General features: G+C 39.9%; 1 protein-coding gene across 1 annotated transcript in view; it reads right to left on the bottom strand.

Annotated features, from left to right (window-relative positions):
* The window catches only part of TOP1 (DNA topoisomerase I), a 97,740-nt gene that overhangs the window by 41,708 nt on the left and 39,502 nt on the right, over nucleotides 1-16,530 (bottom strand). The window contains exons 4-7 of the mRNA XM_004746432.3: nucleotides 7,138-7,261; nucleotides 5,224-5,279; nucleotides 2,130-2,225; nucleotides 1,099-1,174 (exon numbers count right to left, since the gene is read on the bottom strand). Of these exons, the coding sequence (XP_004746489.1) occupies nucleotides 1,099-1,174; nucleotides 2,130-2,225; nucleotides 5,224-5,279; nucleotides 7,138-7,261 (352 nt within the window). The remainder of the gene's footprint in view (nucleotides 1-1,098; nucleotides 1,175-2,129; nucleotides 2,226-5,223; nucleotides 5,280-7,137; nucleotides 7,262-16,530) is intronic.

Below are 16,530 nucleotides of genomic sequence, written 5' to 3'. Positions count from 1 at the left end.
TACCTCATAATGTCTATTGTAAAGATTAAATTGAAATGCTTCATATAAAGCATTAATAGTGTTTGGCTCATTGTAAGCATCTATTACATTTTATTTTTATTTTTATTATCATTCTTACTACTACAATAGATTACACTCTTAAAACTCACTGCTCCCCTACTATCACTATCTTTACTGCTCATACTTCCATAAGCAACTGACTTAATACTTGTGAATCCATTCTGCCCATGACTGCGGCTAACCACAAATGCAGTGTAAGAGCTAAGAACTCACTCAACCCCTTCTCTTAGGAGAGTGTAAGATTAAGACTCCTGTGAACTTCTGACATCCCTCTCTTGAATTACTTGCTAACAACTCTTTAGTACAAGAAACAAGAAGTGTCAAAAGGAACCATATTAAAGTATTTTTAAATTGGCCACAAGCCTAAGTAATTAAGTTGAGCTGAGATTTTAAGGAAGGTGATAAGGCCGGAGAAGGAGGGAGGAAGACCATGTGTGTTCCAGACAGGGAACAGCATGTGCTCCATCAAGCTCTGAAGCACAAAAGAATCTAGTGTGGAAAAGAAACAAAGGAGGCCAGTGTGGCTGGAACCAGCTAAATTAGAGAAGAGGCAAAAAAGATGAAAGCAGGCACCAGATGCAGGGGTCAGATAGGGAGGAGCTGTGGTAAAGAGCTTGGGTTTCATCATATGTGCAAGGGGCACCCAATTAAAGGCCTGTAAACACACAAAGTTACCCCGAGTAAGTGATGAGCAAGGTTAGGTATGAGAGTGCTAAAAAACAATCTTAAGGAAAACTCTTTGAGATCGAAAGCCTAAGTATGATTTGTTAACACTCCCTCTGCATGGATGAAGATAGTGCAGTTTCTCCAAAAACATCAGCTGGCAGCAGCACTACGGGCACACACCTTGAAAGGCTAAGAGAGATCTTAAAACTCACAGTACCACGGCCACCATTACACATATATGAGTTTTTCTCAGTGTTTCCTCTACCACAGACCAATACATTCCCTAAAATTCATCTGCATTCAAAAGTTGTTTTATGAAAAACTCCCTACTCCAAACCCAAGCCTCCAAGGGCCACAGTTTCTTTTACTAACCTCTTCTTCCTCCAGTTTTCGTTTCTTCTCCTTCTTGATATCTTCTGTTTTAATTTTCTTAGGTTTATAATCAGCACTACAAAGGGGAACATGAATATGCAATTAACACAACTTTGACATGGTAGTTCTCACCAACAGCATTAGGACCTCTAAACTCCTCTTGGAGGCTTTCAATGCAGGTGTAATTCTTAGCTGGACATTCTACAGTCAGAACAGTAATGAAGAAAGAAGGCCTGACCAAGGACCAACAGTTACAGTCCTACACAGAACAAAACAATTTATACTACACATAGGCCTGAAAGAGAAGGGAGTGAAGGGCTACCTATGGAAACAGACACCAAATGCCCAGGGCAACAATGGCTACCACAAGGCAGTATCTGGCTGGAAAGGAGAGGAAAGAAATACTATATACATTCTAAATGAATACAAATGAGTTCACCAAGTATTTCTCTCCTCCCTTTCTGTCCACTTTGTACCACAAATCCTCTGTAGATTCCTGAAGCATAATAAGCTATAAAAGACTGAACATAAGGAATGGAACTTAACCTCACGGAATCTAAGAAAGAGGTACACATAAGCCTCAAATAACTGTTTTAAGAGCAATTTTATTAACTATACACTGAAACATCACTTAGAATTCACTGACAGGTACAGATCCTAGGGAAAATTGCTTTAACAGTGAAAAATTATCTGTGGCAGGAAATAATAAATTAAGGGCAACTTAAGTAATTTAAATATTCTTTATCAATTCTGTATTATTTGAAATTCATATACTAAACAAGCATTACCTTTTTAATATGAAAAAATAATAAAAATATGTATTTTCCATAGATACACTACTTATTTGCTTAGCAAATCCTGCATCTCATAATTCAAAGATAAATATCAAAGATAAATAAGTTGCCCAGTCTAAATTCTAAATGACTAAAGTCAATTAATAGTTTTTCTGTGACTGGAGAGACCTATATCACATTTCTCCTTTAAACAAATGCTTTTTGTTTTCAAAAAATAAAGAATAAAAAAATACTCACTCATCCTCTTCTCGAGGTCTCTTTAATGGCTTTATATCCTCTTTAGGAGGAGCAAAATAGCCATCATCTTCAGGTTCATCTTTAATTCGTGGTGGACTAAAGAAAAAAAAAAAAACTAGTAAGTCTGAGAATGTCTACATTATGTTAAATAATCAGTAGGAACAAATCACCTCGATGAGAAGTAGCTAATGTAAGGATTAACAACATGAATTTGTATATGTTGTAAAGGTTTCCTGTAAGCACTTGTTTTCACTTAGTATCTCACTACAACCCTGTGACGCAGGCAGCACTGTCCTCACTTTACAGATGAACAGGCAATATCAAGTTCTGGGATCAGAATCTAAGTCAGTATTCTTTTCTATTGCATCTTAGCTGCCTTTGCCAGCATGACCCAAACAACAACAGGAACAAACTTAAATTGTTCCCTCACCTTGCAGGACAGATCTACTATGTATCCAAATCCTGCAATGACCCAAACTGGTTATTCTAGTACTCCAAAAGCTGAATATAGCTTTTACAGGAAGGGAATAAAAATTTATTTCCCAAACTTGAACCTTAAAGTTCCAATGAAAACTAATCTTAGTTATATGGGAAAATAACTAAGCTGACATTACAACAAAAGAAGGGCATGTGCTAAATGAGAGAAGAGGCTGTGAATAAACTAAAGCCATTCCAAACCAAATTCTAGTCATTGTTCAACTTCCTCCCTTGGTTTACTTACTTTATACACGGAAGAGTGCCTTGTTCTACTTTTGTTAAGACTTTTTGCCTTCTGAATGTAAAAAGATGATTCTGTTAGACAACTATTTTGAACCAGAAAGAGGAAGGAACAATTTGGGGGAGGGAGGAGGACAAAAACAAAAACCCATGGCGCCGGCAATCACCACAGCCTTGAGATGTTCCCTGGCCCAACACATCTAGGCAGAACCTCTCACTGTTGATGGCCAGAAGAAGCATATATGAAGCTAAATAACTCAGTACAGAGACCACCACCCAACAAACCATCCACCTCTAAGGGGTCCCAGGGAGAAACATCCAGATTTAGCTGCCAGGGTCAAGATATTCGTGGGGTTTCAATGCTACCACCCTGCAAACTCCCCAAGCATACTGGATCCCTCCGCTTGACAGAATCTGAATGTTTAAAGAGATTAGCTTTTCTTCCTTATTTCTGCACATTCCTCAAATGCCAATCTCTATAGCTGCTTCCCCTCACCATGGAAATCACTAACATAGTCAAGAGTCATTTCCGAATGCTTTGCACCAGAAGGAAAGAAAACTGCTACTGACCCAACCAGTTAAGTAAACGCTAGATCTTAGTACTGTCATGGGTGAAGTTAACAATATGTGGGAAGGGTTACTAGGCCTGAAGCAAGAACTTCTAAAACAATTTATCAGAAAACTGTGCTCCACCCAGTAAAGCATCTGGATGGTCTACAAAGACAAACATGCAAGCTAGCAAGCAGTCCAGCAAGGTGAACACAGAGGCCATGGCCTGGAAAACGGTGTTCCTGATCTTCTAACATGGGAAGTACGAAACTGAATCCTGGACTACACACCAAGTCCAGAGAGTCTAGTCACACCTTAGTGTTAGTTTATAAAAGTCCTAGGTGGTCTTTTGGCAGAAAATAGCCACCCTGTAATCACTTTATCTAAGAAATCAGAACACCTAGGATAGTTTTCAGCTCTAATGCTTCTTGAATTGTATTATTCCACATTCCTAGAACAGTTACAAAACGTGCCTGAAGAGGGCACCTACTTCTCCCAGTCAAGGGACTCCGAGTAGATGGCAGAATTTTCAATAATGTTCCCAGATGAAACTGAAAGGTCAGAGTTTCAAGGAAGAAAAACCTCCCAACACTTTGTTCTAGTCAATATGCAAACCCTTCCAACAACTCCTAGAAAAATCCATTCTGTCATTCAATGGAGCAAGTAAGAATATATGACCATAAACTTATTTTTAAAGCTGGATTTTTTTTTTTTTTTTAGGTAGTTGAGGCAGATGAGGAAAACAATCGAAATGGCAAAAATAGTACAGAAAAACCAACCTCAGATTGTATGCATTTTCCTCTTCTTGAAAAGAGATAATATATTTCTACTCAACTCTACATCTATCCTTAAAATGTAGACCAAGTAGGCATAGTTCTATAAACTAGAGATGAGCCTTAGAATACCGCAGTCCACTTCCTTTCGCAGGGAATATATTCCCAAGACCTCCAGTGGAGGTCTGAAACTATGATAAGTACTAAACCCTATATATACACACCACAATTACTCCTATACATACATGCTTACGGTAAAGTTTAATTTACAAATTAGGCACAGCAAGAGATTAATAATAAAAACAAAACAATAATAATACACTATAATAAAATGTATGAGAACATGATCTCTTTCTTAAAGTATCTTATTATACTGTACTAATCCTCCTTCTTGTGATGATATATAATAAATGCCTATGTCATAAGATGAAGTGAGGTGAATGACACAGGCAATGTGGCATAGCATTAGGGTACTAATGGCCTTCTGACAATGTCAGAATGAGGATCACCTACTTCCTGGCCGTGGCTGACCATTGCTAAATAAAACCAAAGAAAGCAAAACTGTGGATTAAGGTCGGGGGCAGAGGGCAGATGGGAGGAGGACTACTGTATTTCTAACGAGGAATTCAGAGTAGGGTTTTCAGGAAACTCCATAATTACTACTGACTGAATATGATGTTTCCTTTGGGGAGATATAAATGTTCTGAAATTAAGATAGTGGGGTAGGGGGAGGTTGTACAACCTTGTGAATCCACTAAAAACCAATAAACTGTATAGTTTTAAAGGGTGAAATTTCTGGTATGTACATTGTATCTGAATTTTTAGAAATTTCTTTCTGTTAATCTCCTCCACTCAAAACAGCCTTCTGGAAAATGGGGTCAATTTCACTAAATGACACTTCAGAGAACTCAAATTAGCTTACAACAAGTCCTCTCACTGTCAATCTCCTTGGAAACCTAGAGGTGGCCAGGTCAGTACATTTTAGGTAGGTTCAGACAACACTACAACATGAGGAGCTGGCCAAGAGAGCAGCCAAGGTACCAGAAAAGTCTTACCTAGAGAAGCCATTTTCTTTCTCCTTTTTTATTTTTGCATCCCCAGAGGCTCTAACCTGAAAATAATAGTAACTGATTAGTACCTTGAAGAGACTAAATTTGAAAAAGCCTCTTTCTTATTTGAGAACATTTGGCCTCAATTCTTCAAGCATCTTGGATTGCAGACTCACTCTTATTATTAGCAAAACTGAACAGGTAAAGCAAAGGTCTTGACATTTTCCTAAGACTGGTTTTTTTTATAGTTCAGGGTGAATTACCCAATTTCCTGAGAAATGTTTCCCCTCAAAATGGCAGCTTTTTAACTTTTAAATGATGGCGGGTACCCCTTCCTCAATAAATATACTCTCTCTCAAGGATTTGTTCTTGGCAGTGCAGAGAAAATAAAAAACAGAACAAAACAAAATGCAACAGTCTGTTTCCTGCCTTCTCTGATTTAGGCAAAGTAAATTCACATTCCCCCTCCTTTTCCAGACACACTTGGTCTTTCAAAAATCTTCAGACATACAAAAGGATACACACACATATGTATGCACACATGCACACACACAAATATGGTATCTCTAGAATTAAAAAAAAATAGTATAGTAGCTGCCTCCAGAAAGAGAAAGATAAAGGACAATGAGCAAGGGGGTGAAAGAAAGGTGTAATTTTCTTTTCTTTTCTTTTTTTAACTTACAACCCTGAGATTAAGACCTGCGCTGAGATCAAGAGTCAGATGCTTAACTGAGCCACCCAGGTGCCCTAAGGAAGGTGTCATTTTCATTACATTCCCTATTTCATATTGCCTGAATTTACCAAGTACCAAAGTTACTTTTTTCCAAACAGAAACTAAAATAAAAAATTTTTTTATTTTTATTTGTTTTTTATTTAAATTTAAAAAAAATTTTTTAAGTTTTTATTGGGGCGCCTGGGTGGCTCAGTTGGTTAAGCCTCTGCCTTCGGCTCAGATCAGGATCTCAGACTCCTGGGATCCAGCCCTGCATCGGGCTCTCTGCTCAGGAGGGAGCCTGTCCCCACCCCACCCCCACGCCTACCTCTCTACCTACTTATGATCGCTCGCTCTCTGTCAAATAAATAAAAATAAAATCTTTAAAAAAAAAATTTTTTTTTAAATTTATGTAAGCAATCTCCACACCCAACAGGGGGCTCAAACGCATGACCCTAGATCAAGAATCACACAGGCCTGGGACGCGTGGGTGGCTCAGTCAGTTAAGCTGCTGCCTTCGGCTCGGGTCATGATCTCAGGGTCCTGGGATCGAGTCCCGTATCAGACTCCTTGCTCAGTGCCGAGCCTGCTTCTCTCTCTGCCTCTGCCTGTCACTTTGCCTGCTTGTGCTCTCTGTCTCTGACAAATAAATAAAATCTTAAAAAAAAAAAAGAATCACACAGGTTCTTCGGACTGTGCCAGCCAGGTGCCCCAAAACAATTTTTTTTTTTTTAAAAGTCTATACACCATAACCCTTATTTGCAGCCAGATGAGCCTAGAAATTCTGAGAAGCTTATGCTAGTTATGCTAGAACCAAAAGCCACAAAAGCAATCACTGCTTTCACTCAGGAAGGACCATATTCAACAGAAGACAACATGGCACTAGACCTTCTCCCAAACCCAGAATTTTCCCCGTGAAAGAACACAGGCATTTCCAGAAACCCTAGATTTTTAATTTATCCATTTGCCATTTAAAGTAAGATAATAATGTGGATTGATCTGGTCCTGTGAAATTCAGTGGTAAAGGGCTTTGGTTTTTGTTGTTTAAGACTGAGACTGATGCTTAAGCTTCCTGACAAGATACTTTTCACTCAAAGGCCGTGGGATCTTACTGTGCAGTGAAGGTACTTTCATTACCTGCTTTTAAAGATAAAGAAAACAAAAAGTACAACACCCATCTCTTCCTTCCCCACTGGAAAATTCTGTACCTTTTCCTCCTTTCGTTTTTCCTTGTCTCTGTCTTTGTGTTTGTCTTTATGCTTTTCTGAACTTCCATCTTTGTGTTTGGTTTTCTCCTTCTCTTTGTGTTTCTTTTCAGAATCTTTATGTTCACTGTAAAAAAAAAAAAAAAGAAAAAAAGGAAAGAAAGAAAAGAAAAGAAAAAAAAAGACACACAGAGTTAGCCCAGAGTAGGGACCACAAGGGTTTATTTCACAAGATCAACTCACAAGATAGCCTGAGATAACATGAAACCATGGAAACTTATGATGCCTTAAATAAACAGTCCTGACAGAAAGTTCAAGTAGACACTCTTGGCAACTGGACTTTCTCTTGTTTGATGTTTTTATTTTTTTGAAGGAGCAAAGGAACCAAATAGAGAAATGTAGTCATTCTAAACATACCAGGACTTTTTTTTTTTAAGTCACTAAGAATGTACAGCAAGCCTGCTGTTTCTACATTCTACAGGCAAAAACTACGACAGATGAGTGCTCCAAACTGAGCATTCAAATCTGATATGAGAAGGTAAAAACAATTCACCAAAAAAAAGAAAAAAGAAGAAAGAAAAGAAAAGCATTTGGTGGCTCTGTGCAGTGAACAGCCCCAAAACACAGTAGATGCTTCCTGTTAGCTTTAAGTAGAAAAGGCTAGTCACTTCTTGATGGGGCTTAAAAACCCTGCTTGGTCCTTCCTTCACAGTAAGAAAAGATCTAGCTAGAAACAAAGACATGTCCTCCTGCACTAAACATTTAAAAGCCTCTCTTCTAAAGGGGTTTGTGGACATACTGGTAAGCACCGTAAAGACACTGCTCCTCTGGAGAAGGACATAGAGAGCAAGAGCCATTGAAAGGGTTTATACCCTAGGATCTTGCTCCTGGAAATTTCTCTTTGGAAAATAACATTATAAATGATGTTCGACGTTTTCCATAACAAAAAACAAGTAAGAACAAACCAATGAAAACCAAGAAAGAAGATACAACTGTGGTAAGGAACAAAAGGGGGAACGTGTGATGTATCAAATTACACAGGCTTCCACTGAATTTTGTGAGCCCTATGAATATAGACAATGTTTATGGCCACACATGGAGAATAGGAATATCTAAAGGGACTGCAACTATATAAAAACACTGCATGAGGCAATAAGCAACACTTACAAACTATGGTTTAGGGTGGCAGAACACTGGAGGACTGTATTCTTCTGTGCACTGGGCAGGCAGTTTAGGAACCCTGTTTACTGCACCAACTGATATAATCCAGAAGTTAACAAAAGGGACTTGAATTCAAGTACTATGAACTGGGGAGCTCACCCCAGACGCAAGACAGCTGGCAGCAACCCCAGCTGACAGAGACAGTCATATAGTAAGCATTGGTTCCTGCCTTTCCCGCCACCAGAGACTGCCACTTCCCATCTGTCACATTTAGCCTTCAGCCCAGAAAAAGTAGGTATTACCAGCAATGAGCTCATAAGACTATGTCTATCCCACGGAGTTTGTTCTAAAGAGATTTCGCCAGAACACTTGGGTACACCGAAGGCCAAAAAGGGAGAATAAAATGATGGCAACCAGTTAGGTGAGAGCCATAGAACCTAGATCAGAAAAGCATCTTGTGACACACATCTTTACACGCAAAGAGCCTCAACTCAAGATCGGCATTTGGGTAATAAATAACCAGGGGCAGGAAGACATCCCTTCGAATGGGCTAACAATAATGTATAATGATGTATAATAATAATAACATATGTGAAAACACCAAGCACAATGCTTTCTTATTAAAGTGGGAGTTTTTCTTACTTTTTGTGTGGGGAGGTGTGTATCCATAAGTACTGTGGATATAATTGTTCCAAATTGTGTAGATGAACATGAATTCCTCTTACAATTAATGTTTAAAAAGCTCTAAAACTACAGTGCTTGTATAATGGAATAGGAAACTCACACACTTTGCTGGTAATAGGATTTCATACATGTAAGCTATGATCTCCTATATGTAAACTCCTGAAGAATCCATTACAATCTCGGCAACTTAGCTGTTTCACCAGCCATTCTGAAGCTGGAGAACTTAATGAGAACTGGAAGTAGAGTGCTAACAAGCTGGGAGCCATTTTTGTACAAAGTACAGGATTTTTTGGTAAAACATTGCATTTCGGGAAAAACGGACTATAAGAACACACACAATGGAGAGTGACATCATAACTGTGCTGAGATCAAGAAGCCTGGTGGGAAAATTGGTGACCATGTTGCCTCCATGTACACTGGAACTAGGTGTAGCCCTCATGAATTCAAAGTCTGTTCATGGAGAAACTTGTTGCTTCACTGCGTGGCACAACTAAATAACAACCTGATGACAGCAACACAAAGGGAGGAGTACATAAACAAGAGAAAGTGGTCATTGTTTTCTTTCCATCTGACAAGTTCCTGGATCTTCCTAAACCTGTAGTCCTGTTTCTTCTAGTCCCCCTGTCCTCCTTGCTTGGAGCTTTCACATATTATTCCATTCAATCCTCACAACATTCCTGTGAGGAAGACTTTATTCTCCTCTTAGATTGATTTAGAAACAGTGGTTCAGGGGCGCCTGGGTGGCTCAGTGGGTTAGGTCCTCTGCCTCAGGTCATGATCTCAGGGTCCTGGGATTGGGCCCCGCATTGGACTCTCTGCTCGGCGGGGGGCGTGCTTCGGTGGGGGAGCCTGCTTCCCCCACCCCCACGCCTGCCTCTCTGCCTACTTGTGATCTGTCTGTCAAATAAATAAAAATTAAAAAAAAAAAAAAGAAAGAAAGAAAGAAAACTGTGGTTCAAGGTCTAATTCAAAGTTATAATGTTAGAAAGGCTAGTTGAGATTTGGATTTAACTTGGTATTTCCACCGCTAAGTTCAGAGTACTTTCTGCTAAATCAGTATCATCACATGTCCGTGAAATTGATACCTACCACTTAAAGAAGATTGGTTTTAGAGACAAATGCATGGCCAGTGTGAGACTTGATATATAAGGTCAAAACTTTATTTTACCATCTAGAAACTTTCTAGGACAGAGATCTCGGATATCTGAAGTGATAAAATCTTTGGGATAGCTGCTCCTTATTTTGTCCTCCCATGAAACTATACATAGTTGATTCAGGAATCTGAGTTTAGGAATGCTCGCTCTTCCTCTATGTTCTACCTTCCCCCACTCTCTTTCTCAATGAAAGCAATTCCTAGGGACAATTCGTAGAAAGAACATTAGTCTGCTTCACTAGCAACTGGCTTTCTGGCCTTCCAGGGCACCCACCTGTTAAGTGTATACACAGCTCTCCAGTTCACAGTTTGCTGTTCATTATCACATGGAACAGAGATCGGGAGAAGTCAGCAAATGACAAACCTATCAGACGGTACCCAGGCCACCCCCAGGAAAATGCAAAAAGTCAATGATACTTTCTCTGCCTACTAACCAGAGAGAAATCTATTCAGGAAATTCAAAGTTCCTGCTAGAGTAGTAACCTTTTTATAGGTCATAATTAATCAAAGACCAGAATGAGATGGAACTATAAACGTGTCTTTCCAAAGGAAACCACTCTCCTCTATTCCTAACTGTTTAGATATAAGAGAGCAGGTATGAATTTCTATATACCAAGTGAGCTCAGACAATTCAAGACTGAGGACATCTTGTGGTACAAGGCATCCCATTATAGACTTAAAAATTTGGGTTTATGGAGTCCTGAACATGGTACTAACAGGTCTACTTGTCAAATGTGATCCTGTCCCTGCCTCCAGAAACAGATCACAGAGTACTGCGAGTCCTACCGCCTCATCCATAATTCCCATTGCGGCAGGAAGGCTGGCAAAGAGCAAGAACCAGTGTCATTTTTTCCTAGGAAATCTACCTGAAGTAACAAACGCATTTGGGGGACAAAGTTCTGTGATAGCGAAGCATGTCTAAGGCTGTGCACCACTGGAAGGTTAGAAGCAGGATTTGGCCAGTGGTAGAAAATAAAGCCAAGGAGAAGAATCAATGAAACAAGATGGGATTGGGAGGGAGACAAACCATAAGTGACTCTTTTTTTTTTTTTAAATATTTTATTTATTTATTTGACAGTGAGAGATCACAATAGGCAGAGAGGTGGGCAGAGAGAGAGGAAGGGAAGCAGGCTACCGGCTGAGCAGAAAGCCCAATGTGGGGCTCGATCCCAGGACCCTGAGATCATGACCTGAACCGAAGGCAGCGACCCAACCCACTGAGCCACCCAGGCGCCCCCATAAGTGACTCTTAATCTCACAAAATAAACGGAGGGTTGCTGGGGGGAGGGGGGTTGGGAGAAAGGGGGTGGGGTTATGGACATTGGGGAGGGTATATGCTTTGGTGAGTGCTGTGAAGTGTGTAAACCTGGTGATTCACAGACCTGTACCCCTGGGGATAAAAATATATGTTTATAAAAAATAAAAAATTTAAAAAAAAAAAGGAAAAGAAAAGAAAGCCAACCTGGGATCAGTTAGATTGACTAATCCTCATTCAGGATTTCCTAACATGTATCTCTTTTTCCAAAGAGATAGGCTTAAAACTAGTTTTGACTTTCATGGTGGCTTGAAGAACACCTTATCTTTTCCACTGATAATGAGTTGACAGAAGGTCTGACCAATGTAGAAGAGGAGTTCGCATGTTGACTGTTTTAAGAGATGTTACTCTTTTCCTTATATTAATCCTGCTACTTTTCCATACATAATAGACACAATATGTCAAAGTCATAAACAAAGCTTCAGTACAACTGAAGGCTACAATACGCCAGTTCAGAGGCAGTGCACAGATCACTGAAGCACGCACTAGAAAAACTTCAGTGGGGCGACAGGGGACAATAAACCAAAAGAAAGGCTATTACTGACCACAGTAAGAAACCCAAATATCTGAAGAAAAAATACATTTTGGGGTGCCTGGGTGGCTCAGTTAGTTAAGCATCTGCCTTCAGCTCAGGTTATGATCTCAGAGTCCTGGGATCAAGCCCAGCATCACACTCCCTGGGCTCTGCAGGGAATTGGCTTCTCCCTCTCCCCTCCTCCACTCTCTCACTCATGCTCAAATAAAATCTTAAAAGAAAAAAAGAAAAAAGAAGAAATACATTTTAAGAATGAGTGTAGTCTGGGGTACAGTGAAGGTCAAAATACACATAGTAGCTAGCATTCCTAGAACCTCTATAATGGTCACATTTTTGGATGAAATATGAATTTCACTGGTAGAACTCGGGGAGAGAAAACACCAATTATTGGCCAGGTTCAGAAGCTGACTCCTTGGCTCAGGACTCATGTCTCTCTGGGAATAAGATCCACCACACTAGCAAAACCTGGACAAGCAAAAGTCAATGCCAAAGAGAACAAATGGGAAGATTCAAAGCCACATTTTCAGAGTGTTCATGCTTGTCTTATGTTTCAATTAGCTAAATTCCACTAAGGAAAAATGTAACCTACACTATTTTTAAAATGATAGGTTTAGTGAAACCTCTGGTCTTTGACTTCTGCTGAGGTTGAGCCAACCAAGAAGACTGATCAGGGTTCCTGTAAAACACTGAGACAGAGGTGTAGAAGTAGGGAAATAGCAGTAGGAAGCTAGGAGGAAAAAGTATTTTCCCGTTGGCCCAGGAAGGCACCTGCTACCCCTCTAGGGGAACAACAACATATCTGTGTCTCATTCTGGGAAACTAGGATTTTGGCTGTGGGAAACTATTTAAATCTATTTAAGAAAACAAAAAAAAGTCTGTCCTCTATCGCCAATAAAAATATTTAACAGATATTTGAAGAGGATAAGGGGCCACACACTCTTCTAAACAGTTTAAATCACCATGACAAAACTCTGAGGTTAAGTATTAGTACTCAATTTTACAGATGTGGAAACTGAAACAGAAAGGTTAAGTAACTCATCCAAGAAAACACCTCTAATGAGAGGTAATAAGGATTTAAACTCAGGCAACCCAGTTCCAGAATCATGCACTTGACCATTCTGTTACATGACTTCTCAACAAAACAAAAAAGAAACACTGCCAGAGAGATAGGATATTGCTTCCTATCTTCTGAGAAAAAGATTTAGCCACTAACTGCTAAGAGAATAAATACGTCCTGCTACAGGCCCACTCTTAAGGGCAGCAGAGCACAGCGGGGTGCAAACCCATGGAATCATAGGGAATTCCTATGAAGAGCCTCAAGAGCTTCCAGGCTATGGAGGGAGGAGATATTCACAGCCCTTTCAAGGAAACCAGGCAGTTACGGCTTAAGTAACATTTGCTAAATTAAAAATTCTAGGTAAATTCCAAAGTTGTCTCTGGAAAGCAGCGGTCAGTTCCTGAAAGGCTCTAAGAAATGAAGGTTTCCTAATGCACATCATCAATTACAAGTTACTAAACAAAATCATAAGAATTATGAAAACTTTGAGTGAAATGGAATTTTAGAAATTATGTATAGACCCCTCATGCATTTGGTGGCTAAGTCCTCTATCTCCCTTTCTCAATTATTTTTTTTTAAAGATTATTTATTTATTTATTTGACAGGCAGAGATTACAAGTAGGCAGAGAGGCAGGCAGAGAGAGAGGAGGAAGCAGGCTCCCTACTGAGCAGAGAGCCCGACGTGGGGCTCAATCCCAGGACCCTGGGATCATGACCTGAGCCGAAGGCAGAGGCTTTAACCTACTGAGCCACCCAGGCGCCCCTCAATTATTTTTTAAAAAATTTTATTTATCTGAGAGAAAGAGAGTGAGAGAGAACATGAGAGGAGAAGGTCTGAGGGAGAAGCAGACTCCCTGCAGAGCTGGGAGCCCGATGTGGGACTCGATCCCGGGACTCCAGGATCATAATCTGACCCGAAGGCAGTGGCTTAAGACGGAGCCATCTAGGCGCCCTCCCTTTCTCAATTATTATTATTTTTTTTAAGATTTTATTTATTTGACAGAGAGAGAGAAATCACAAGTAGGCAGAGAGGCAGGCAGAGAGAGATAGGGAGGAAGCAGGCTCCCTGCGGAGCAGAGAGCCCGACATGGGGCTCGATCCCAGGATCCTGGGATCATGACCCGAGCCGAAGGCAGAGGCTTTAACCCACTGAGCCACCCAGGTGCCCCTCTCAATAATTTTCAATGGCTTCTTGCTCCCTTCAGATTTAAGTCCCAACTTGGTGAAACAACACTTAATATTTGCCTCAAGCTGCTTTTTTGGGCCCCATTTTCTATCCCACCTTCTGTTAACCCGGGTTCCACCTAACTGGATTCTTCCAAGAACAAAGTACATTACGGAGTGTCCATGTTTTTGTAATGGTTTCCCACTGTCTGGATGCCATCTTTCTAGCCATTACCTTCCCTTGTCAAGATCTTTTTAAAATAGATATATACATTCTTTGAGAGGGAGAGATCACAAGTAGGCAGAGAGGCAGGCAGAGAGAGGGGGAAAGCAGACTTACCACTGAGCAGAGAGCCCAATGCGGGGTTCTATCCCAGGACCCTGAGATCATGACCTGAGCTGAAGACAGAGGCCCAACCCACTGAACCACCCAGGCGACCCCTTGTCAAGATCTTAACTATTTTTCAGTGGCTAGCTCATGAACTTTAAAAAAATAAAATAAAATAAAGAAAGATTATAGTTCATTATAATACAGCTCGATATAACTGAAAACCAGGGTTCCAAACTGGATGTTATCAATAATTAACTACTAAATTAGATTCCAAGATTACCAAAATTAACAAAGATTACCAAAATTAAATTAGATTCCAAGATTACCAAAATTATCTGGAGATAATTTTTATAAAAATTTTAAAAATTTTATTTTTTTTAATCTACCAGGATTTATGGTAATCACCACCACACCATCATGTCAATTATTTAGTATGTTACTGTTTCCAAAGAGCTTTCATCTGCAGAATTCCAATGAATTCTCCCCAACAAACCTAAAAGCTTGACCAGATCAATACTGCTATCAACACTTGACCAAAAACAGAAAACAAGACCCAGAAGTTAAAACAGCTTCAATTAGGACACACAACTAGTAAAATGTAGGACGCCATTAGTAAATGATAGAACCTGGCCTCTCAACTTCTATTTTTGTGTGCTTTTCACTGTATCATACTGGGTCCCCCGTGAATGGTGATGGTACTTCAGTTTCCTTCTTTCTAAACCACCAAACTTCTCTACCTACTCAGGTTAACTGTCCACTTCTCCCCCCAGACACGTAGATACAGGAATATGCAGATAAATTAAGGGCTTTGGCAAACAGTTCACAGATTAGGGAGCAAAAATGTCTTTTAAATTTGATTCTGTTAAGAAAAACTTCCCCTGAGAACTGGTTGCTTAATTCCAGTGCCTAGGATCTTACATTCTCTCAATTCTAATTCAGGTAGAATTTGGAGCTCGGAAAGCAGAAACCAAAAGCATCCTTATCCTCAGATGTTTCTCGCATTTACTGTACAGATTAGCACTGCCAACATGGCTGGAAAAGCACTTCCCTTACTATTTCACAGCAGTGCTTTTCTGTCTTCCCTGGCTTTCCACACATTTGTCACTCCAGCCTGAGTGCCAGGCTTACAATTGGCAAGAGATACACAGTCAAAAACTAGCAGGAGGGGTGGGGGTGGGGGGACCTAGCAGGAAGAACCTTTTCACATATGAAGTCCTTTATTTCTAAAACCACCCCCCCACAACTGCTTTTAATAATGTTGTTTATATAAGGTCTAGTATTGAAGATAATTTATGACTAAAGATGCAACTTTCAACAAAAGTATCTGGTGCGATCCTATAAGCAGTGATTCTTAAGCATCTAGAAAGAATATTCCCTTTGTTTCTTTTGGGAGGATTTATATATTTTTTAAAAGGACCTGAAGTGCTAAATGTTAATGCCACCAGAAAGAAGCAATGTCAGAGACAAATAATAGAAGAAATTATTTTTATTTAACTTTGGCATAAATTCTTCCTGCAATATTATAGGCCAAAAAGGCAATAGTTGGAGATGGGGTTTCCGGAGGATCATAACTTAATGAGATTAATACCTTTATTGATAAAATCTTCAGGGACTTGGGGCCCATAGAGAAAGAGGCAGTGCCTGAAAGGATCTGGCATTTTAAAATCTGAGATGCCAACTACATGCACATAAGAAGGAGGTGCTTGTATTTACAGTTTAGCTACACAACAAACCCTCCTTAGGAAAGATCCTTTTCTTTTACTGAAAGGAAAAATGCAGTGGAGAAAAAAAAAACCCAGAGGCCCTGGTTGCTCATCCTTGCTCTGCTAATACACCATCATGTGACTTTGGGCATGTCAACTCAGACTCCCGACCACACAAGGAGAGCAGATGGAACGATCTTTTAATAACCTCTCCCTCATTTTGTACCTTAAGTAAGAACAATATAGGAGAAAGTGTATGAGTAAGATGGGATCTCTTGAGGGATCTGGGTCCT

The sequence above is a fragment of the Mustela putorius genome, unplaced genomic scaffold (genome assembly GCF_011764305.1).
Source record: "Mustela putorius furo isolate JIRA1106 unplaced genomic scaffold, ASM1176430v1.1 tig00000743_pilon_pilon_pilon, whole genome shotgun sequence".
NCBI classification, from domain to species: Eukaryota; Metazoa; Chordata; class Mammalia; order Carnivora; family Mustelidae; genus Mustela; species Mustela putorius.
This window is presented reverse-complemented; position numbering and strand designations above follow the sequence as displayed.